Below are 25,322 nucleotides of genomic sequence, written 5' to 3'. Positions count from 1 at the left end.
ATTTTATTTTTAGAAAAATTTATTTGAAATACGTATTTGTTTACGTATTTTGAAAATCTCGTGTCAAGCAATCAGCTAGCACGTTTTTGGACCCTTCAAGATGCTCGATGTCGAAAGAATATCTTGAAAACCACATCTGCCATCTGACAAGACGACCTTGTTTGTTATCTCCTGAAATTTTTGTTTTCAGAAAATAAGTAAAATTTTTATTATCTGTCCTGACTAGAAATTTTACAGGAGTGAGATAAATAGAAAATTTAGAAAAAGTATTTTTTACCGCAAGTAATTCTTTTTCATTACTGTGGTAATTTTTTTCGGCTTGTTTAAAGCTTCCAGAAGTATACTTACATATTTCTTCTTTTTCGGTTGTTATGGCCTTCAAAACTCCTCCCCAATAATCATGAGAAGCGTCTGTTTCTATGATTAAAAATTCATTTTCTTTTGGAAGATAAAGTTTTGAAAAACTGGTTAGGTTTTTCTTTATCTTTTTGATATAGTCTACATCGGATTGTTTCCATTCCCATATGTAGTCCTTTTTTAGTTTTACCTGTAAAGGTTTCCTAAGTTCTGCGAGTTTAGGAATGCAACCTTCAGCATAGGTTAAAATGCCTAAAAATCTTTAAAGATGTTTTTTATCTTCTAAAGTATCTGGGAATTTGTGTAAATTCTCTAAGATATGTTTTTGTGGACTATGAGTCCCTTGATCTATTTCAAGACCCAAAAAGTTTATCTTTGTTTTAAAAAGATTAGCTTTCTTTTTTGATAAAATGATTCCATATTTTTCAATTGTTTTTAAAACTGATAAAACATGAAAGTAATGTTTATTTTCTGAGCCTGAGAAAACTATAATATCGTCGACGTAGACGGTACAGTAATTTTCTAAACCTCTTAAAGCATTTTGCATATGCCTTTGAAATATGCTTGGTGCTTGCTTTAATCCAAAAGGGACTACCTTCTATTGATAATGACCATCAGGACATGTAAATGCGGTTAGTAGCTGAGATTCTTCATCTAACAATACCTGCCAAAAACCATTTTTGCAATCGAAACTGGAAAAATAGGTTTTTCCTCTTAAAAGAGTTAGTAGTTCCTGCATACAAGGGAGATTATGGCTGTCGCCTTTAGTAGCTGCATTAATGGCTTTATAATTTACAACCATACGTTTTTTCCCTCTTCTTTTTTCAGCTTCATTTTCAACTAAGAATGCTGGAGACATGTGAGGTGATTTACTTGGAATAACTAATTTTAAATCAAGTAATTCCTTAATTTGTTTATTAAATTCTTCCCTGTCCTGAGGACTGTACTTCATAGGTTTTACCCTGATAACAGTTTTAGGATCAATGAGTTCTATTGATGCTTTCATCCATTTTTTGGATTTTTCAGAATTAATAGGATTTCCTAAACAAACTTTTTCAAGTAGTTCTTCAATTTTTTGAAACTTTTGTATTTCAACTAAAAATATCCTTTCTACTTTTATAACTTCTCGAGCTATATTGGTTCCAGGAATTTGTTTTATCTTTGAATCTTTTTTCATGGATTCAAGAAAATTTGGTTTTTCAATTTGAAAAGCCTTTGTAACCTTTTTAATCAAAATCATTTCTTGATTAAGATGAAAAGATACTCTGTCTAACCATTGAGTGAAAGGTCCATAAAGTTGACAGAAATTATTTCCTAGAAGTAAATCCATACCTGAATCTTGTTGGTAGATAGTAGGAATGGTAAATGGTTCTCCAGAAAAATAGATGACAAGGTTCCTACAAACCTTATTTAACTTAATGACTTCCTTGTTAGCAACTATTACCTTAATATCTTTGGGAGTATTTTCCCATAGGTCATTAGGAATTATGTGTTTGCTTGCTAAACAAAGACTTGCCCCTGTGTCTACATAACAATGTATGGCGATTGCTTTATATCCTTTGAAAAAGATTTTTCCTTTGATATAAATTGAATTTGGATTAGTTATATTTGAATAAGCTAATTCAAAATCATGTGTTTTATGAATTTCTTCTTTCTCTCAATTAAAGGATTGAACAGAATTCATTTTTCCCCATAAAATAAAATAATCTTTTTATCTTTTAGTTTTTGATTATCTCTTTCTAGATGGAAATAAAGTCTAGAGATCTCTAGATTTATATTTCTAAAAAGGTTTTCCATTTGACCTTTATTGGTCATTTGAAATTGATCCAAAAGGCCATGATAATGCATTTGGACTTTTAGAACTTCCTAGAGATGGATTTCCAACGTTGAAGTTTGGAAATGAATATTTTTGAAAGCTTTTTTCATCATTAATTTTTTCTTTTTGCTTTTCGAGCATAAAAGTTTTTGAATCCATTCTTTCATCAATTTTGTCTGAAACATCTTTGATGATTTTTGCGGCAGTTGCCTCAAGATTTTCGTTTGTAGAAAGACTTTCTACCTTTCTAATCAAATCTTTAACAAGTTCCTCTAATTTCAAAAGAGTAGTCATGTTATAGATATAATTGCTTTTTTAGTTCTAAGCTCAATAATTTTTTGCTTAGAAGCAAAAATGTTTTTCTTAATAATTTTTATATTAAGAGATTTTGTTTTATGACTTAACATAAAATTTTCTTTAATTTGATCTATTCTAGTAAACCAAATTTGTATATTGGCCTCTTCAAAGGTGATTTGTTGATCAAGATATTGTAAATAATCTAAAATTGGTTTTGAAGACATTATTCTCCAATAACTCCTTTTAAAATTCTACCATACCCATCAATTCTTTCAGACAAAGAACGTATTAATTGTTCAGTATTACTTGATTCTCTTATTTGTAAAGAGCTTCCAGCATAACTGTGTCTAGGTTTTGATACTAAAACTTGTTTATTTCGTGCAATATCAATTGCCCAGTTTTCTTGTAATTGTGATGGCTCAGCGAATTTACTGCCTTCAACAATTCCAATATCTGAGAATATATCCTCAATTGCTATGCTTTCTTTTTCTTTGTACTCAATTGAATGAGTGCTATTTGTTAAAGCATATGAGACTAAATAATTAATCGTAAATACTTTATTACCTGGTTCCATAAGATCAGTTCTTTCACACTGATGTATAAAACTTAAAGTTTTGTCGAAATCTTTTGAATCTCGATGTAAAGCAAATTTAGGATAGACAGTAAACATAAATTTACCATAAGCTAAATTTCCTTGAATTGCTCCAAGAAGAGCGTCTTGCCTATTGATAATTCTGTTATCAACAAGGGCCATTTTTATAGGAAAATTAATTCCATCTCTAAACTGTGCTTTTAGGAGGATTTTAACCGCTCCTATATGTACTATATTGAGAGACTTTCTCAACTCTGGTTTAATATGTAAAAGCTTTTTTGCTATTTCACCCTTTGTTAAGAGTGGCAAATAAACTTCACCCGACGTATTGTTTATGTCAACTGAAAGTTCTTCAGTGTTAAAACAATAAAATATTTTATTTTTTCTAGAAAAAGCTCTAGAAACTAAACTTTGTAAAGTTTTTGGTTGATTAAAAACTTGTTTTGCGTCAAGCTTGAATTTAAGCTTGCTAATTTTTGTTAATTGATCAGAATTAATCATGTAATCTGATACAAAACCTTTTTCGTTTTCACTAAAGTTTATAACTTCAGTTATTTCTTCAGACTCATCTGAATCGTTTTTAAATAAACTGTTATTTTCCATTAATTTTTTTAGAAATAACATCTTATTTTTTAAAAAAAGAGCAACAAGGCTCTGATACCAGACGCGGAATGGTTCTAGCAATTTGCCACTCTTAACAAAGGGTGAAATAGCAAAAAAGCTTTTACATATTAAACCAGAGTTGAGAAAGTCTCTCAATATGGTACATATAGGAGCGGTTAAAATCCTCCTAAAAGCACAGTTTAGAGATGGAATTAATTTTCCTATAAAAATGGCCCTTGTTGATAAAAGAATTGGAAAAATCAACTTAAAGATTTACCTAGTCGAGTAAAGAGGAAAGATATGTTCTATTCTAACTGTTAAATTACTTCGAAATATTTATATTAATATCTCCTTAAGCATTTTTATAAACAACTGTTTTTACAAACAAACACAAACATAATCGATTAACCAATATGTTTGTGTTTGTTTGTAAAAATAGTTGTTTATAAAAATGCTTAAGGAGATATTAATATAAATATTTCGAAGTAATTTAATAGTTAGAATAGAATATCTCCTTAAGCATTTTTATAAACAACTGTTTTTACAAACAAACACAAACATAATCGATTAACCAATATCGAAATCAAATGATTTATACTATCTCAAACAAATGATTCTTGTAATCAAAAAATCTAGTCAACAAGTGACTACTAAAGTTGACAGAAATTATTTCCTAGAAGTAAATCCATACCTGAATCTTGTTGGTAGATAGTAGGAATGGTAAATGGTTCTCCAGAAAAATAGATGACAAGGTTCCTACAAACCTTATTTAACTTAATGACTTCCTTGTTAGCAACTATTACCTTAATATCTTTGGGAGTATTTTCCCATAGGTCATTAGGAATTATGTGTTTGCTTGCTAAACAAAGACTTGCCCCTGTGTCTACATAACAATGTATGGCGATTGCTTTATATCCTTTGAAAAAGATTTTTCCTTTGATATAAATTGAATATGGATAAGTTATATTTGAATAAGCTAATTCAAAATCATGTGTTTTATGAATTGTTGCTCTTTTTTAAAAAATAAGATGTTATTTCTAAAAAATTAATGGAAAATAACAGTTTATTTAAAAACGATTCAGATGAGTCTGAAGAAATAACTGAAGTTATAAACTTTAGTGAAAACGAAAAAGGTTTTGTATCAGATTACATGATTAATTCTGATCAATTAACAAAAGTTAGCAAGCTTAAATTCAAGCTTGACGCAAAACAAGTTTTTAATCAACCAAAAACTTTACAAAGTTTAGTTTCTAGAGCTTTTTCTAGAAAAAATAAAATATTTTATTGTTTTAACACTGAAGAACTTTCAGTTGACATAAACAATACGTCGGGTGAAGTTTATTTGCCACTCTTAACAAAGGGTGAAATAGCAAAAAAGCTTTTACATATTAAACCAGAGTTGAGAAAGTCTCTCAATATGGTACATATAGGAGCGGTTAAAATCCTCCTAAAAGCACAGTTTAGAGATGGAATTAATTTTCCTATAAAAATGGCCCTTGTTGATAACAGAATTATCAATAGGCAAGACGCTCTTCTTGGAGCAATTCAAGGAAATTTAGCTTATGGTAAATTTATGTTTACTGTCTATCCTAAATTTGCTTTACATCGAGATTCAAAAGATTTCGACAAAGCTTTAAGTTTTATACATCAGTGTGAAAGAACTGATCTTATGGAACCAGGTAATATAGTATTTACGATTAATTATTTAGTCTCATATGCTTTAACAAATAGCACTCATTCAATTGAGTACAAAGAAAAAGAAAGCATAGCAATTGAGGATATATTCTCAGATATTGGAATTGTTGAAGGCAGTAAATTCGCTGAGCCATCACAATTACAAGAAAACTGGGCAATTGATATTGCACGAAATAAACAAGTTTTAGTATCAAAACCTAGACACAGTTATGCTGGAAGCTCTTTACAAATAAGAGAATCAAGTAATACTGAACAATTAATACGTTCTTTGTCCGAAAGAATTGATGGGTATGGTAGAATTTTAAAAGGAGTTATTGGAGAATAATATCTTCAAAACCAATTTTAGATTATTTACAATATCTTGATCAACAAATCACCTTTGAAGAGGCCAATATACAAATTTGGTTTACTAGAATAAACCAAATTAAAGAAAATTTTATGTTAAGTCAAAAAAAAAAAATCTCTTAATATAAAAATTATTAAGAAAAACATTTTTGCTTCTAAGCAAAAATTTATTGAGCTTAGAACTAAAAAAGCAATTATATCTATAACATGACTACTCTTTTGAAATTAGAGGAACTTGTTAAAGATTTGATTAGAAAGGTAGAAAGTCTTTCTACAAACGAAAATCTTGAGGCAACTGCCGCAAAAATCATCAAAGATGTTTCAGACAAAATTGATGAAAGAATGGATTCAAAAACTTTTATGCTCGAAAAGCAAAAAGAAAAAATTAATGATGAAAAAAGCTTTCAAAAATATTCATTTCCAAACTTCAACGTTGGAAATCCATCTCTAGGAAGTTCTAAAAGTCCAAATGCATTATCATGGCCTTTTGGATCAATTTCAAATGACCAATAAAGGTCAAATGGAAAACCTTTTTAGAAATATAAATCTAGAGATCTCTAGACTTTATTTCCATCTAGAAAGAGATAATCAAAAACTAAAAGATAAAAAGATTATTTTTTTATGGGGAAAAATGAATTATGTTCACTCCTTTAATTGGGAGAAAGAAGAAATTCATAAAACACATGATTTTGAATTAGCTTATTCAAATATAACTAATCCAAATTCAATTTATATCAAAGGAAAAATCTTTTTCAAAGGATATAAAGCAATCGCCATACATTGTTATGTAGACACAGGGGCAAGTCTTTGTTTAGCAAGCAAACACATAATTCCTAATGACCTATGGGAAAATACTCCCAAAGATATTAAGGTAATAGTTGCTAACAAGGAAGTCATTAAGTTAAATAAGGTTTGTAGGAACCTTGTCATCTATTTTTCTGGAGAACCATTTACCATTCCTACTATCTACCAACAAGATTCAGGTATGGATTTACTTCTAGGAAATAATTTCTGTCAACTTTATGGACCTTTCACTCAATGGTTAGACAGAGTATCTTTTCATCTTAATCAAGAAATGATTTTGATTAAAAAGGTTACAAAGGCTTTTCAAATTGGAAAACCAAATTTTCTTGAATCCATGAAAAAAGATTCAAAGATAAAACAAATTCCTGGAACCAATATAGCTCGAGAAGTTATAAAAGTAGAAAGGATATTTTTAGTTGAAATACAAAAGTTTCAAAAAATTGAAGAACTACTTGAAAAAGTTTGTTCAGAAAATCCTATTGATCCTGAAAAATCCAAAAAATGGATGAAAACATCAATAGAACTCATTGATCCTAAAACTGTTATCAGGGTAAAACCTATGAAGTACAGTCCTCAGGACAGAGAAGAATTTAATAAACAAATTAAGGAATTACTTGATTTAAAATTAATTATTCCAAGTAAATCACCTCACATGTCTCCAGCATTCTTAGTTGAAAATGAAGCTGAAAAAAGAAGAGGGAAAAAACGTATGGTTGTAAATTATAAAGCCATTAATGCAGCTACTAAAGGCGACAGCCATAATCTCCCTTGTATGCAGGAACTACTAACTCTTTTAAGAGGAAAAACCTATTTTTCCAGTTTCGATTGCAAAAATGGTTTTTGGCAGGTATTGTTAGATGAAGAATCTCAGCTACTAACCGCATTTACATGTCCCGTTGGTCATTATCAATAGAAGGTAGTCCCTTTTGGATTAAAGCAAGCACCAAGCATATTTCAAAGGCATATACAAAATGCTTTAGGAGGTTTAGAAAATTACTGTACCGTCTACGTCGACGATATTATAGTCTTCTCAGGCTCAGTAAATAAACATTACTTTCATGTTTTATCAGTTTTAAAAACAATTGAAAAATATGGAATCATTTTATCAAAAAGAAAGCTAATCTTTTTAAAACAAAGATAAACTTTTTGGGTCTTGAAATAGATCAAGGGACTCATAGTCCACAAAAACATATCTTAGAGAATTTACACAAATTCCCAGATACTTTAGAAGATAAAAAACATCTTCAAAGATTTTTAGGCATTTTAACCTATGCTGAAGGTTGCATTCCTAAACTCGCAGAACTTAGGAAACCTTTACAGGTAAAACTAAAAAAGGACTACATATGGGAATGGAAACAATCCGATGTAGACTATATCAAAAAGATAAAGAAAAACCTAACCAGTTTTCCAAAACTTTATCTTCCAAAAGAAAATGAATTTTTAATCATAGAAACAGACGCTTCTCATGATTATTGGGGAGGAGTTTTGAAGGCCATAACAACCGAAAAAGAAGAAATATGTAAGTATACTTCTGGAAGCTTTAAACAAGCCGAAAAAAATTACCACAGTAATGAAAAAGAATTACTTGCGGTAAAAAATACTATTTCTAAATTTTCTATTTATCTCACTCCTGTAAAATTTCTAGTCAGGACAGATAATAAAAATTTTACTTATTTTCTGAAAACAAAAATTTCAGGAGATAACAAACAAGGTCGTCTTGTCAGATGGCAGATGTGGTTTTCAAGATATTCTTTCGACATCGAGCATCTTGAAGGGTCCAAAAACGTGCTAGCTGATTGCTTGACACGAGATTTTCAAAATACGTAAACAAATACGTATTTCAAATAAATTTTTCTAAAAATAAAATACTTTTCATGCCTATTTAAGGAGCACATACCCTTCAAACTAAGGGCATCACCAATCACTTTCACAAACAGAAAAACTTATTTTTTGAAAAAATGGAGAATTTAAAGGCTTTACGCCTAAAAGAAAAAAATTCTTTTGATAGAACTAAAAGCTATTCGAGATCAGATAGCTCTCTATGACGAAAGTCTAGAAACAACTGCTAATTCAGAGCAGGAATCCGCAAGGAAACAATCTGAATCTATTCCCCCTCAAACGGCAAAGGGTAAAGAAAAATCAAGTCCGTTCACTCCTGTTGCGTTGGAAAAAAGCAAAAATAGAGTAAATGAAGAACGAAAATCTTCATCTAGCCCAGAAGCAAACGGCTCTGGTAAAGGCACATCAAATCCGTTGATGGCTGACAGTTTGCCAAAAACTGAAAAGGTCTCTCTCAGACCAAGTTACTCCCAAGTCACACAAAAACCAGAAAATCCTAAAAATACTAGATTTTATGTCATTTTTGATGGTGACCATAGAGGAATTTATGAAGATTGGGCCATAGTAAAAAATTATGTTGAAAAAACTGACTATCCATTCAAAAAATTTGGGTCGTTATTACAAGCCCAACAAGAAGCCACCCGATATTCAGCAACATGTGGGAAAAAAGAAATACCTTTAAAGGTAACCATTTTTTCTGAACCTTTGATACCCAAGAAAAAAGAAAGGGTTATTGAATTCAGAAACAACACTTTCTCAAAACCAACAAAAATTGAAGAGAAAGAAGAAAAAGATATTATTTCTTTAGACGAATTCAGAGCAATCTGGTCAAAGGCTAGAGCCATAAGCCAAGATGATTTCGAGTTCGAACATATTTACACAGAAGGCAAGGCTACTAAAAGTCTTATTATCTTTTGTCCAGGTGCGAACCCAGAACTAGTTTCTCTAGCATTCTCCGCTGGATTAGCAAAGTTCATCTACCCTTCTCCTAAGTTAATTGAAATAAGTAATTTATCTGAAGGAATGAAGAAAGCCATCAAGAATTTTTGAAAGAAAATTGCTGCTGCAAGAGATGCAAACATCTTCATCAAGTGTAGTTCTACACTCCCTGACTGGTACCAAGGAAAAACCTTTCCAAGTTACCATCATTTAGAAATTGGCATAGCCAAAGCAAGAACGGTCAATCCTTCAAGGGTGATAAAAGAAGACTATGAAGACTATGAAAAATGGTTACATATCAGGACCAAAGGATTTTTACAAATCCTAGAAAACCTACAGAAAATTAAAGTAGGAAGCTTTAACAAAGTAAATTATTGCAGCACTAACTGCATAATTACTAGCTATAGTGGAACTCCTCTACCACTACATGAAAAAGAAGCTTTAGAAAGGATGGAGCAACGCATCATCTTTAATAAAGTAGAAGCAGGCCCAGCCACTAAAGAACAACTTTGTCAATAGTTGCAACGCACCTTTGAGAACCATCAGTGCGAATACTACAAAGCTTCAGAAGAAAACAAAAACCCCACTGAAAAAGACAGCAACTTTTCAGATGAAGACACTCGAGAACTGGACCCAACATATGGGTACATCGATTGAAAAAACGTCATCCATGACGATTGATTAAGGGCTATAATGGTCTTTTGTAAAATTCACTTCTATTATATAAAGAAGTTGAATTCCTTTAGTTTAGGCAATCCAATCCCCATCCCCTTCTCTCGTATCATTTTTCTTTTCCAACTTTTCCTTTGTAACTAGTATGAGTGTTAGTGAGTAATCTCCTTGCTAAAGGAGAATATTATGTAAATATCAAGAAGTTCTTCCTTAGGGAAGAACAGTTATGAATAAATATCAGTTTCCTTTTTATCCCTTTGTTCATCTTTAAAGATTTTTGCAAAACCTGAAGCCCTGGAGCCATAAAAGTACCGTTTAGGCAGGAGGCCGCGTAGGGAAGAATTGGTTGGGTTGGTCACTTGGAAAAATCAACTTAAAGATTTACCTAGTCGAAAAAATAGGAAAGGTATGGTATATTCTAACTGTTAAAATTACTTCGAAATATTTATATTAATATCTCCTTAAGCATTTTTATAAACAACTGTTTTTACAAACAAACACAAACATAATCGATTAACCAATATCGAAATCAAATGATTTATACTATCCCAAACAAATGATTCTTGTAATCAAAAAATCTAGTCAACAAGTGACTACTAAAATGGATTTCATTTTCCAATTCAATTCATCGACAAATTGTGTCGACAATTATCATGTAGACATACCTACTACGTCAAGAACTTTTGTCATGGCATCTTTTGACAAAGACCAAAATTATAAACGATTGTTTGATTGAAGCTTTTGTCATGGCATCTTTTGACAAATACCAAAATTATGAACGATTGTTTGATTGAACAAACCTACTACTACAAAAGTCAACAAATGATGACTATGTTAGTAATCAAGAAATTACTACAACTATTTGCTAGTAACCAAAAAATTACTACGACTATTGGTGTAGTAAAATGAAAAATTGCTAGAACCATTCCGCGTCTGGTATATATATATATATATATATATATATATATATATATATATATATATATATGTGTGTGTGTGTGTGTGTGTGTGTGTGTGTATAGAAACGGTATCAGGAGAAAACGCTCAAAAGTGTGAGAACGGTGAGAACGCATCCTGGCCCAACACGTGTCACATGGCATAGAGAAGGGCGGAGGGGTTTTTTTATACTTTCATATTTCTTTTTTAAACGCGTGTCACATCATCTTTCCATTTTTTGGCGTTTAATAAATATGCGGCGTTTTTATTGTGTTTTGATCAGGATCATAGTAAATATTTTGGCGTTTTTATTGTTTTTAGATAAGGATGCAGGCCTATAATGTAAAAAACATCAGTAATTTTCTTGATGTTTATTATATCAAGTGTTGTGCCATGTAGGATACAAGCCTATAATGTGACAGGCAATTATGACGTTTTGAAAAGATAAATAAATTCAATTTTCCATGTAGTGACTTTTAATATATAAATGTTTGGCAATAATGTTTCCGTCTCTTCATTTTACTGTTTAGCAATTACTTTTTCGTTCAATTCCATCTGTCAATTAGTGTTGATTTATCCAGTAATACTTTATTTGGCGTTTTTTGGCGTTTTATATAGCAACATTGTGCTTTGCTAGCATCCGTTCTCACAATTTTTCACATTATCAGGCGTTTTGGTGTTTGTAGTTTTTGGCGTTTTATACTCAATTTTTTTTTAAATTAGTAGAGAATTAAATAATAAACAACAAAGAATTAGATAACAAACAATAGAAAATGAAAAAAAAAAATTAAAAATTTTAAACTAATTTCTCATCCAAATCTTCACTGTCATCAGCCTCTTCTACTTTAACCTTTTTGGTGTTTTGAACCTGTTTTTGAATTGCTTATGTAGATCCTTATTTTCCTACATAACGCCCGTCTTTAGAAGATGCTTATTGTCACACCCCTATTTTCCACGTGTCACCGGTGGGCCCGGTGGGGAGTATAGTGATGTAATTGATATCATCATAGTCAAACAACACAACATATAAATGCACAGCGGAAGCAAAAGATAGATTTATTTCAACTGAATAAATTGTAATGTTAAGTATCACAAAACAGTCGAAACAGATCCACAGGCGGATCAAATAAAAAAAGAAACTATTCAACAGACTTTGACATCTAAAGCTTGCGAGACTTGAGTAATGATGCCTGGAGTAGCCAGCCTATTTCGTCTAGTACATGCACTTAGCTTTTTTGGAAAATACGTCAGTTTACACCGGTAAATACAACTTAACTGACTCTTTTTGAAAAGAGTTTAAAAATAGATTTGAATGCACTTCGGCAAAAATATTTTTATAACTTGGGACAATTATTTAAAATAATCTTGTGTACAGTTTTACTCATTTGTCGTCCATTAGGGCCGGTTGCAAGGCCGGACTTAAATTAACAGACACGCCACAGGTATAATGCCCACAAGGTCGATTCCTTATAGTGGGATACCAGTTTTTACATAATGCTTCTGTCAGGTGTACGCCTACACCGCGTGCTTAGGTCGTGGCCATTTCTTTGAATGATGCCAAGGATATCCGGGACATGGTCATTTAACCGCCAAGGGCCATACACCAAATAATACATATCAAACAGGTTATGTAAATACATCAATCACAATACGATTTAAATGACTACATACACCCGACCAAGCGACACTTTTATAGTACCGTATCCCAAGCCCGTATAGGGAAAATAAGTTAAGGGTATTTACCTGAGCAAAGTATAAATCAAATACAGCAAGTGCACGTACCTTTTACTGGGCTCCTAATCTGGAACGAAGGTTTTTAATAACCTATTAGAATCCTAACGGGTCTTTAATTAAACTTAGACTTAGACCGGTTAGTTTTCAAAAGGAAGACACGGTTCAAACGCATGGTAAAGCGAAGACTGGTTTATAATGTGGTTTTGACCCGCCAAGCTTGCATGCTTGTTTAATATGGGTAACTTAATCACATTCTGGATTTTGAGACAAAAACGATATGGTTTGACCCGTTTCGGCTAATATATGCAAACTAGTTACATGAGCCGATCCGAACGCAAAAAGTGCGTAACGAATAACCATAACAGTCATATACAAGTTTCCTAAGTTAATATGCCTTAAATATGTTGTGATATCAGAAAGATATCTTCTATTATGCCCCATAGGAATTTAAATTTAAATTATGCCCCGTAAGGACATTTTGGTCATTTAAAAGATTATAAAAGAGTTTAAGTATAATTCTGAGTTTCAGGTCTGATGCAATCAGTAAAAATACTTAATTTACTAAGTTATATCAGTAGGGTATAACCTATATGTGAAATTTATCATTTCTAACCATACTATGCACCGAAGGGGCATTTTGGTAATTTCACTTAAGGTTTAAAGGTCAAATCTGGAAATCTGAGTTTAAAACTTTTGCTTATTGCTAAAGTATAAAATTTTACTTAAAACATCAGTAGGTATTAAGTCTTATATATCTAATATGGTTTTAATACATACTATGCGTTTAAAACGCTTAAAAACGCTTAAAATGGCGATTTTGAGCTATTTCCGGGTTCTTAATGGAAAGCTGATTTTTTTTACTAATCCAGAAGGCTTAAAATATTCTATTTATCATATTAGATCAGTAGAAAAAGGTTTGGTGTCAAAAGGTTTGGAAAAACTCATTTTATAGCTTAAAAGGGTAAAACCGACAACTACCGAAATAAGCTTAGAACTCTAGGTTATGATCAGCCTAAAAATAAATAAAAATCTCCAAAAATCCCAAAATATTATTTTATATCAGTGGGTTAAAAGTTTGGTATCAAAAATTGGGTTTAGATAGGCTATATGCTAATTACGCTATTTAATTACTAAAAAGCTTTCTAATTACGCTATTGAGCGTAACTCTTAATCTAGACCTCAAATTGATGTCAAATTCTAGGTACGAGTTTATAAATCAGTACCTAAGGTTTCTACTCTTTTACATTTTCCAATTTCACGATTTAAGGTCATATGGGCATAATAGTCAACATTTAGGCGATTAACGGAAACATGCATATAAATTGGATAACTAATGAACCAAGTTGTATAATCACAGAGGGTTATACTTATAGGTAACTTGGTCCTAATAAGGCTCTAAGGCATTCCTAAATAATGCTCAAACGGGTCAAAACTGAAAGTCAAAGCATAAGTCAAACTATGCGACTTTCGGTCTCGAACCGAGCTTAAACTGAAAATTGTCGAGTTGAACATGTTTAGACATGTTCTTACATTAATTACCAAGTTATATTAATGTCAAATCAGGTTGCATAGCTTCTACATTGCTAATTATGCATTTATTTGAAATTTAGCTTTCTGTTGACTTTTTATAATCAAGTTTGACTCGACAATTGACCTAATTAGAGTGTGAATCAGAGGGTGACCTTTTAAGGGTTTAATGCCCACATAATTACCAACTAATAGGTACTTTCAAAATGAAATTTGACTGGAGCAATTAAGATTAATGACGAAGTCAAACCTTAGTTACGACGGTTTGACTAGACGCTAATAAACTAAGCAAAACTGAATTAAAGGAGGTTAAGCATACTTACAATAGTCCTAAGCACGACTAATGATCACTAGGAAAGATGCTTGAGCTCCAGGAACTTCCAAGAAGTGAGTTGTGGAGTTAATAAGTGAATGAGCAAAGAAGACCCAAGATGATGGCCTTTATATAGGTTTCTAAGATCAATTTGATAATGCTAACAAGGTCTACAAGTGATATGGGATCATCCCAAGTGTCCCTAGACTCTTTAAAACCATTAAACAAGCCCCTAGAATCAAGAAATGGCGAATTGAGGCGGTGTAACCGGCTGAAACAGCCAACTGTGATGTTTTTCTGATGCTGGCAGTCCCAGGCGGCCCGTAAAAGGTCACCATAGACGCTTACGCGGCCGGTATGAGGGTCGGGTCAGGTCACATAAGTTTCATTTATTACATTTTGGCCCCTGATCCTTTTCAAACGTGGTTTTGAGCTTGTTTCTTGCACTTTTGGCCCTCCAACTTGATTTTTAAGGACCTCAAGGCTTAACCAAACATTGTTAAGTCCTAGATTAACTTTGTGATTACCCGCAAAGCCTTTAATTTCAACGTTGACGCTTTTAACCCCTCGTATACGAATATTGTCATAACTTTCTCATACTTTATTGAAACCTTGTGAAATTTTTATCACATATTCTTGTGAGTATAATTTATCATTACAAAGCTTCGGGTCTGCTAAAAGATCGCTCAGAGGTATACTTTAAACATGTTGACACATTTAGCCCCTGTAGTTTGTAATTCCTCACTTTCTTTCACAATTATCTTCGTATGATCCATGATTTATTCGTTTAAGGGTATAAACATCATGTAGGGTTATTGAAAGACATATTTATTCATTGTTGACATTTTGAATCCTTTTACACACATAGATTCCCTGTTTGTCAACTTTAGCCCCTCTAATTCAATCCTTTACACGTTTTAAGTCCATGACACGTGTTGATATAATATTGGATATGAATTTTCGAGGTGTTACATCCTCACCCCCTTAAAATAAATCTCGCCCTCGAGATTTACTGAAACAACTGAGGGTACTTTTCTTTCATTGTGGATTCTAACTCCCACGTGTATTCGGGACCTCTACGGGCATCCCATTTGACCTTTACAATAGGTACATACTTCCTTCGAAGCTTCTTTACCTGTCGATCCTCAATCGACAAAGGTTTTTCCACAAATTTTAAGCTCTCATCTATATGCACATCTGTGTGTGGTATGACTAACGAGTCATCAGCTAGACATTTCTTCAGATTGCAGATGTGGAACACATTGTGAATACCACTGAGCTCTTCAGGTAAGTTTAACTTATAAGCCACTGTTCCTACACATTCGATGATCTCGAATGGACCTATATACCTTGGGTTTAACTTACCTTTCTTACCAAATCGCATCACTCCCTTCCAGGGTGATACTTTGAGCAAAACTTTATCACCAACCTCAAACTTTAGAGGTTTTCGCCTTTTATCAGCATAACTCTTCTGCCTATCCCTGGCAGCTTTCAGGCGATCACGAATCTGGACAATCTTGTCCGTCGTTTCAAATACTAGATCAGGTCCTGATAATTGAGTTTCTCCTACTTCTGCCCAACAAATGGGGGTTCTGCATTTCCTACCATATAATGCCTCAAAAGGCGCAGCTTGAATGCTTGTATGGTAGCTATTGTTATAGGAGAACTCGACCAACGGCAGGTGCTTATCCCAGCTACCTCCTAAATCAATTACACATGCACGAAGCATGTCTTCCAGAGTTTGAATGGTACGCTCACTCTGCCCATCCGTCTGAGGATGGTAAGCCGTACTGAAATTTAAATCCGTGCCCAAAGACTGTTGGAAACTATTCCAAAAGTGTGACGTATATCTGGTATCTCTGTCAGAGATAATAGCGACTGGTACTCCATGCAGAGATACAATCTTATCAACATACAACTGAGCTAACATGTCAGAACTGTAAGTTTCCTTAATGGGTAGGAAATGTGCTGACTTAGTCAGTCTATCTACTATCACCCAAATAGTATCATTTCCTTTCTTAGTCTTTGGCAACTTGGTGATGAAATCCATTGTCACCATTTCCCACTTCCAGGTGGGGATTTCAGTCTGTTGTAGCAAACCTGACGGCTTTTGATGTTCAGCTTTAACTTGAGCGCATGTCAAGCATTTAGCCACATAGGCAGCTATAGACTTCTTCAAGCCTATCCACCTATAATTCGCCTTTAGATCCTGGTACATCTTATCAGCTCCAGGATGAACATAATATTTGGAACTGTGGGCTTCCTGGAGGATAACATCCCGAAGTCCTCCATAAACAGGAACCCATATTCGTTCATTCAACCTTAGGATTCCGTCCTTGCCGTAGGATAACTGCTCTTCAGTTACTCCTAGCTTCTCATCAGGATAGTTAGCTTCCAACACAGCTTCTTTCTGTGCAGCTAACAACCTTTCATTTACACTGTTCTTTATCTCAATGCTCTTGGCATTGATTCTTATAGGCTTAACCCTTTCCTTTCTGCTTAAGGCATCGGCAACCACATTTGCCTTACCTGGATGGTATCTTATCTCACAGTCATAATCATTCAAAGTTTCCATCCAACGTCGCTGCCTCATATTTAAATCCTTCTGATTGAACAGATGCTGAAGGATTCTGTGATCTGAATAGATCACGCACTTAGTTCCATACAGATAGTGCCTCCACAGCTTTAGTGCGAATACAACGGCACCCAGCTCCAAGTCACGGGTGGTGTAATTATTCTCGTGCACCTTTAACTGACGTGAAGCATAGGCAATGACCTTGCCTTTTTGCATAAGCACACACCCCATCCCGGTGTGTGATGCATCACAATATACTACAAACTCTTAAATTCCTTCAGGCAACGTCAGCACAGGAGCGTTGCTTAACTTCTGCTTCAGAATGTCGAAAGACTCTTGCTGCTTAGGCCCCCAATCAAACTTACTATTCTTGGGGGTGAGAAGAGTCAGGGGTGCTGCAATTCTTGAGAAGTTTTCGATAAATCGCCTATAGTATCCTGCCAGTCCTAAGAAACTGCGAATCTCCGTAGGCGTCTTTGGCTCTTGCCAATTCATGATAGCTTCAACCTTAGCGGGATCTACTTGGATACCACGCTCACTAACAACATGTCCAAGAAATTGGACTTCAGGAAGCCAAAATTCACACTTCGAGAACTTGGCATAAAGCTTTTCTTGATGAAGCAGTTTCAGAATACATCAAAGGTGCTTCTCATGGTCAGCTTGGCTCTTCGAGTAAATGAGAATGTCATCGATGAAAACAATGACAAATTTATCCAAATAAGGCTTGCAGACGCGATTCATGAGATCCATGAATGCGGCAGGTGCATTAGTGAGCCCAAAAGGCATCACTAGGAACTCATAATGACCATAATGAGTCCTAAATGCAGTCTTGTGTACATCTTCATCTTTAACTTTCAATTGATGATAGCCCGACCTCAAATCGATCTTAGAAAAGTAGCTTGCTCCTTGCAATTGATCGAACAGATCGTCGATCTTGGGCAAAGGATACCTATTCTTGATAGTGACCTTATTAAGCTCACGGTAATCGATGCACAGACGCATCGACCCATCTTTCTTCTTGACAAACAAGATTGGCGCTCCCCAAGGAGATGAACTAGGCCTAATAAAACCTTTGGCTAGCAAATCATCTAGCTGCGTCCTCAATTCCTTCATCTCTGTTGGTGCTAACCTATAAGGTGCTCTCGCAACAGGCGCTGCTCCAGGGATGATGTTGATTCTGAATTTTACTTGCCTATCTGGTGGTAAACCAGGTAGTTCTTCAGGAAATACCTCAGGGTATTCAGAAATGACTGGGATGTCCTCGATCTTGGGCTTCTGCTCATCAATGGTCACTTATGCCATATAAATGACACAACCCTTCTTCAGACATCTAGATGCTTTGAGCATAGACACTTGCTCAGGCAGTCCATATTGGGTATCTCCTTGAATGGTAAGTGACTCACCAGATGGAGTCTTGACTACCACTTGTTTCTTATTGCAAACGATCTGGGCTTGGTTGTGCGATAACCAATCCATGCCTAATACTATATCAAACCCGACTAACTTCAAAGGAAGCAGAGACATAGGGAAAGAGTGGTTCCTAATGGATATAAAACATCCATCTAAAACGGTTGAGGCGGTTTCTAAGGTACCATCAGCTAATTCCACCTCATATTTCACACTTAGGGTTTTAACAGGTAAATTCAGCAACTTACAGAACTTATCATCTACGAATGACTTATCAGCTCCTGAATCAAAAAGTACTCTTGCATAAACATCATTAATGAGGAAGGTACCTGTGAATACGTTGTCATCCTGAATTGCCTCCTGTACGTTCATCTGGAAGACCCTAGCATTGGTCTTCTTGGCTTCCTCGGGTTTCTTGGCGTATTTAGGGCAGTTAGTCTTAATGTGCCCTTTCTCGTTGCAGCCGAAACAGGTAGCATCTTTAATCCTCTTGCAGTCAATAGTCTTGTGCTCTTTATACTTGCACAACCCACATGCAGGTGGTCCTGATTGAGACTTGGTCTCAAGCCTGCATTTTCCAAAGTGGCGTTTTTGGCAATTCGTGCACTTTGGCTTTTCCTCAGTTCGTTGGTTACCTTTGTTGGACCCAGATTCTTTCTTGTGGTACGAACTAACTTTGTGCTTCTTCTCAGACTTTCGTGTGGTATCATCCTCACGCTTCCTCTTACTCTCTTCCGAGTTCTTGAGCGATCTTAACCTGACCGCATCTAAAGTGAGGGATAGAGATAGATCATCTGCTAACCTAAAAGTAGCAGGTCTTGAAGCCTTAACACTGGCTTTAATTTCTGGGGCTAGACCCCCAATGAAGCGAGCAATCCTCTTGGGTTCTGGTGTCACAAGGTAAGGAACCAGTCTAGACATGGTATTGAAACTAGTGAGGTAAGCTTGACAATCTAAATTCTTCATCACCAACGATAAGAAATCTGATTCAATCCTTTCAACCTCATGCTGAGGGCAATAATTCTCCTTAATGAGGACTACAAACTGCTCCCATGACATATTATAGAGTGGGATCTTCCCAACAGCTTGAATGAGAGACTTCCACCATGCCAGTGCCTCTCCCTTGAACGATTGGGATACATACTTTACTATATCCCTTTCAGCACACCCGCTGATATCAACAACAGTGTCCATTTCATCTAACCAAGTCATACAATCTATTGCCCCTTTCTCCCCAGTGAAATCCCGGGGTTTGCAGGAAACAAAGTACTTATAAGTACAGGACTTTGTACGCGCTCCATCATCGAACACTATCCTCTTGGATGGAACACTATGTTGGTTTAAGGAATGTTCAACATTCTCTTTCTTGGGTTCATCTTTCTTAGAAGGTGGCTTGCTGTGAGCTTCTGAGTGAGTCTTAGGAATAGACTTAGAGTGGGGTACTGAAGAAGTTCTACTATACGTCTCACTAACCTCCTTGAATTGCTCCTTTACAGCTTTAGATACAGTTGTATCAATCAATGTACGGAGCTCTCCTCTGGTTATATTAACCCTATCATCATCGTGGTTTTACAAGGAATGACTGTTCACTTCCTCCGACCTAGCCTTGTAGCTTTAATTGCTACATAAAATCAAATAAGGACGAGATTATACGGAAGCTTACACAGTTTTATTGTTTTTAAACGATTTATTAACCATGGTTTTTAATACACATTTTTGTTAATAATTATTCAAGATCTTTATCATAACCCTAATTATAAGATAATAACAACACAAAAGGCCTAGTCACGTAGACAGATTTAATTATTAAACCAGGATTTTACATAATCGAGGTATTAAGGTTGAATCAAAGTTCATTACCTTTTCCTGACAGGGAGTTGTAGGCTACCACTGTCTTTAGTCCTAGAGGACATTAATTATAGCCCGTGGGCACTTCATCCTTAAGGTGTGATTATATAAATAAGGGAATTTAGAATAACCCTTTTTAATAATGACTTATGTGATTTTATCGAATCACACTTTGTCACCATATTAAGATGCTTTCTGATGTTAACAAGGTTTTGAATCTTTTGAATAGGTTGTACCATCTTGGCCATGTCTGCAATGACATTTAGGCTAGGTTTTACCATCTTGGCCATGTCTGCAATGACATTTAGGCTAGGTTTTACCATCTTGGCCATGTCTGTAATGACAATTAGGCTAGGTTTTACCTTTAAGATTCTTTTAATATTAAACGCAGAGCAATCCTAATTTGAGATGTTAACAAGGATCTGAATCTAATTGAGGAACTACCATCTTGGCCCTGTCCTAAGGTGACACATGGCTAGGTCTTGTCCTTTTAGATTTTGCCATTTTATCATAATGGTAGATCTTACAAAAGAAAAGATATTATAATCGAAATGGTTGCCCTAAATGGGACTTCTAACTGAAATGACTTGCCCATGCGAGGGCTAATTTAGAAAAATAATAAAGGAAACAAATAAAGGAGAAATGAAACAAATTAGGATTAATCCTATGTTCTTTGTCTAGACTCGAGAATGTGCAACTGTGTAACTGAGATTAAACACAAAAGGCTAGTGTTTAATTCACTCAGTGTTGGCTCTGATACCAACCTGTCACACCCCTATTTTCCACGTGACACCGGTGGGCCCGGTGGGGAGTATAGTGACGTAATTGATATCATCATAGTCAAACAACACAACATATAAATGCACAGCAGAAGCAAAAGATAGATTTATTTCAACTGAATAAATTGTATTGTTAAGTATCACAAAACAGTCGAAACAGATCCACAGGCGGATCAAATAAAAAAAGAAACTGTTCAACAGACTTTGACATCTAAAGCTTACGAGACTTGAGTAATGATGCCTGGAGTAGCCAGCCTATTTCGTCTAGTACATGCACTTAGCCTTTTTGGAAAATACGTCAGTTTACACTGGTAAATACAACTTAACTGACTCATTTTGAAAAGAGTTTAAAAATTGATTTGAATGCACTTCGGCAAAAATATTTTTATAACTTGGGACAATTATTTAAAATAATATTGTATACAGTTTTACTCATTTTTCGCCCATTAGGGCCGGTTGCAAGGCCGGACTTAAGTTAGCTGACACGCCATAGGTATAATGCCCACAAGGTCGATTCCTTATAGTGGGATACCAGTTTTTACATAATGCATCTGTCAGGTGTACGCCTACACCCCGTGCTTAGGTCATGGCCATTTCTTTGAATGATGCCAAGGATATCCGGGACATGGTCATTTAACCCCCAAGGGCCATACACCAAATAATACATATCAAACAGATTATGTAAATACATCAATCACAATACGATTTAAATGACTACATACACCCGACCAAGCGGTACTTTTATAGTACCGTTTCCCAAGCCCATATAGGGAAAATAAGTTAAGGGTATTTACCTAAGCAAACTATAAATCAAATACAGCAAGTGCACGTAGCTTTTACTGGGCTCCTAATCTGGAACGAATGTTTTTAATAAACTATTAGAATCCTAATGGGTCTTTAATTAAGCTTAGACTTAGACCGGTTAGTTTTCAAAAGGAAAACACGGTTCAAACGCATGATAAAGTGAAGACCGGTTTATAATGTGGTTTTGACCCGACAAGCTTGCATGCTTGTTTAATATGGGTAACTTAATCACATTCTAGATTTTGAGACAAAAACGATATGGTTTGACCCGTTTCGGCTAATATATACAAACTAGTTACATGAGCTGATCCGAACGCGAAAAGTGCGTAACGAGTAACCATAAGAGTCATATACAAGTTTTCTAAGTTAATATGCCTTAAATATGTTGTGATATCAGAAAGATATCTTCTATTATGCCCCATAGGAATTTAAACTCAAATTATGCCCCGTTAGGGCATTTTGGTCATTTAAAAGATTATAAAAGAGTTTAAATATAATTCTGAGTTTCAGGTCTAATGCAATCAGTAAAAATACTTAATTTACTAAGTTATATCAGTAGGGTATAACCTATATGTGAAATTTATTATTTCTAACCATACTATGCACCGAAGGGGCATTTTGGTCATTTCACCTAAGGTTTAAAGGTCAAATCCGGAAATCTGAGTTTAAAACTTTTGCTTATTGCTAAAGTATAAAATTTTACTTAAAACATCAGTAGGTATTAAGTCTTATATATCTAATATGGTTTTAATACATACTATGCGTTTAAAACGCTTAAAACGCTTAAAATGGCGATTTTGAGCTATTTCCGGGTTCTTAATGGAAAGCTGATATTTTTTTACTATTCCAGAAGGTTTGAGATATTCTATTTATCATATTAGATCAGTAGAAAAAGGTTTGGTGTCAAAAGGTTTGGAAAAACTCATTTTATAGCTTAAAAGGGTAAAACCAACTACTACCGAAATAAGCTTAGAACTCTAGGTTATGATCAGCCTAAAAATAAATAAAAATCTCCAAAAATCCCAAAATATTATTTTATATCAGTGGGTAAAAAGTTTGGTATCAAAAATTGGGTTTAGATAGGCTATATGCTAATTACGCTATTTAATTACTAAAAAGCTTTCTAATTACGCTATTGAGCGTAACTCTTAATCTAGACCTCAAACTGATGTCAAATTCTAGGTACTAGTTTATAAATCAGTACCTAAGGTTTCTACTCTTTTACATTTTCCAATTTCACGATTTAAGGTCATATGGGCATAATAGTCAACATTTAGGCGATTAACGGAAACATGCATATAAATTGGATAACTAATGAACCAAGTTGTATAATCACAGAGGGTTATACTTATAGGTAACTTGGTCCTAATAAGGCTCTAAGGCATTCCTAAATCATGCTCAAACGGGTCAGAACTGAAAGTCAAAGCATAAGTCAAACTATGCGACTTTCGGTCCCGAACCGAGCCTAAACTGAAAATTGTCGAGTTGAACATGTTTAGACATGTTTTTACATTAATTACCAAGTTATATTAATGTCAAATTAGGTTGTATAGCTTCTACATTGCTAATTATGCATTTATTTGAAATTTAGCTTTCTGTTGACTTTTTATAATCAAGTTTGACTCGACAATTGACCTAATTAGAGTGGGAATCAGAGGGTGACCTTTTAAGGGTTTAATGCCCACATAATTACCAACTCATAGGTACTTTCAAAATGAAATTTGACTTGAGCAATTAAGATTAATGACGAAGTCAAACCTTAATTATGACGGTTTGACTAGACGCTAATAAACTAAGCAAAACTGAATTAAAGGAGGTTAAGCATACTTACAATAGACCTATGCACGACTAACCATCACTAGGAAAGATGCTTGAGCTCCAGGAACCTCCAAGAAGTGAGTTGTGGAGTTAACAAGTGAATGAGCAAAGAAGACCCAAGATGATGGCCTTTATATAGGTTTCTAAGATCAATTTGATCATGCCAACAAGGTCTACAAGTTATATGGGATCATCCCAAGTGTCCCTAGACTCTTTAAAACCATTAAACAAGCCCCTAGAATCAAGAAATGGCGAATTGAGGCGGTGTAACCGGCTGAAACAGCCAGCTGTGATGTTTTTCTGATGCTGGCAGTCCCAGGCAGCCCGTGTAAGGTCACCATAGATCCTTACACGGCCGCTATGAGGGTCGGGTCAGGTCACATAACTTTCATTTATTACATTTTGGCCCCTGATCCTTTTCAAACGTGGTTTTGAGCTTGTTTCTTGCACTTTTGGCCCTCCAACTTGATTTTTAAGGACTTCAAGACTTAACCAAACATTGTTAAGTCCTAGATTAACTTTGTGATTACCCGCAAAGCCTTTAATTTCAACGTTGACGCTTTTAACCCCTCGTATACGAATATTGTCATAACTTTCTCATACTTTATCGAAACCTTGTGAAATTTTTATCACACATTCTTGTGAGTATAATTTATCATTACAAAGCTTCGGGTCTGCTAAAAGATCACTCAGAGGTATACTTTAAACATGTTGACACATTAAGCCCCTGTAGTTCGAGGTGTTACACTTATTTTTTGTGGCATCCTTTATTGTGGGTTGTTATATACTTGTTTGATGACATGTTGAAGACCACCGCCTGCTCTAATGTATTGATCCATTCATGCCATGAATATATCCATCAAGAACAAAGTGACAGATGAGATATCAGTGTTATCAGTCTCTTTTTCTTGAATATTTATCCATCTCATTCAGCAAAAGATTATAGAGATACCCAACTTAGAGAAGAATCCATTCAGTGAAACTTCATTCAGAACAATACTCAATATAGAAGAAACGAGGTTCCGCATCTGTGTCTTTTTTAACTATTATTTTGGCGTTTTTAAAGTGAATGGTTTCTAGGAAATATGGCGTTGTTTTTTGTTTGTGATAAGTTGATTGTGCAGAGACGTCTCTTTTATAGGATGTTTTTGGCGCGTACTTTAGGCGGGATTTTATTTAAAATAAATGATATTAATAAAGTAGCCGTCTTTTCAGTTACTGTGTATTTTACTATTTTTGTTCAGCTTTTTATGAGATTTTAGGGTTATAGACTTTTCATCTCCCAAGTTTGGCGTTTTTAATGGGTTTAAGTAGTTTTTGGCGTTTTTTTTTTCATTTTTAGCTTTTATTAATACTTCTGCAAATTACTTTCATTATAGTTTGGGAGTTTTTGGCGTTTTACTGCATTATGGCGTTTCACATGCATTATGACTGTTTGACGTTTTATTAATATAATGTATTTTTTTTATTCTAAGTTGAAAAATACATAACAAACAACAGAACAAGAAAATTAAAAAAATAAAAATAGAAACAATCCATCTTCCAAATCTTCACTGTCATGAGTCTCTTTCTTCTTTGAATCATGTTCACTGGTGGTTTGGCATTGTCATGCTTGTGTTTTT

General features: G+C 34.4%; 3 protein-coding genes across 3 annotated transcripts; 1 reads left to right on the top strand and 2 right to left on the bottom strand.

Moving 5' to 3' along the window:
* Nucleotides 1-955: 955 nt before the first annotated feature.
* Nucleotides 956-1,687, bottom strand: LOC110925365. The gene has a single exon (XM_022169319.1). The coding sequence runs from the start codon at nucleotides 1,685-1,687 to the stop codon at nucleotides 956-958; it is 732 nt and encodes a 243-aa protein (XP_022025011.1).
* Nucleotides 1,688-2,693: 1,006 nt separating this feature from the next.
* Nucleotides 2,694-3,665, bottom strand: LOC110925366. The gene has a single exon (XM_022169320.1). It carries the CDS (start codon nucleotides 3,663-3,665, stop codon nucleotides 2,694-2,696), a length of 972 nt encoding a protein of 323 aa, XP_022025012.1.
* A 1,048-nt stretch (nucleotides 3,666-4,713) lies between these two features.
* LOC110925367 lies at nucleotides 4,714-5,685 on the top strand. The gene has a single exon (XM_022169321.2). The coding sequence runs from the start codon at nucleotides 4,714-4,716 to the stop codon at nucleotides 5,683-5,685; it is 972 nt and encodes a 323-aa protein (XP_022025013.2).
* The last annotated feature ends 19,637 nt before the right edge of the window (nucleotides 5,686-25,322 follow it).

Source organism: Helianthus annuus, chromosome 1 (assembly GCF_002127325.2).
Source record: "Helianthus annuus cultivar XRQ/B chromosome 1, HanXRQr2.0-SUNRISE, whole genome shotgun sequence".
NCBI lineage: Eukaryota > Viridiplantae > Streptophyta > Magnoliopsida > Asterales > Asteraceae > Helianthus > Helianthus annuus.
This window is presented reverse-complemented; position numbering and strand designations above follow the sequence as displayed.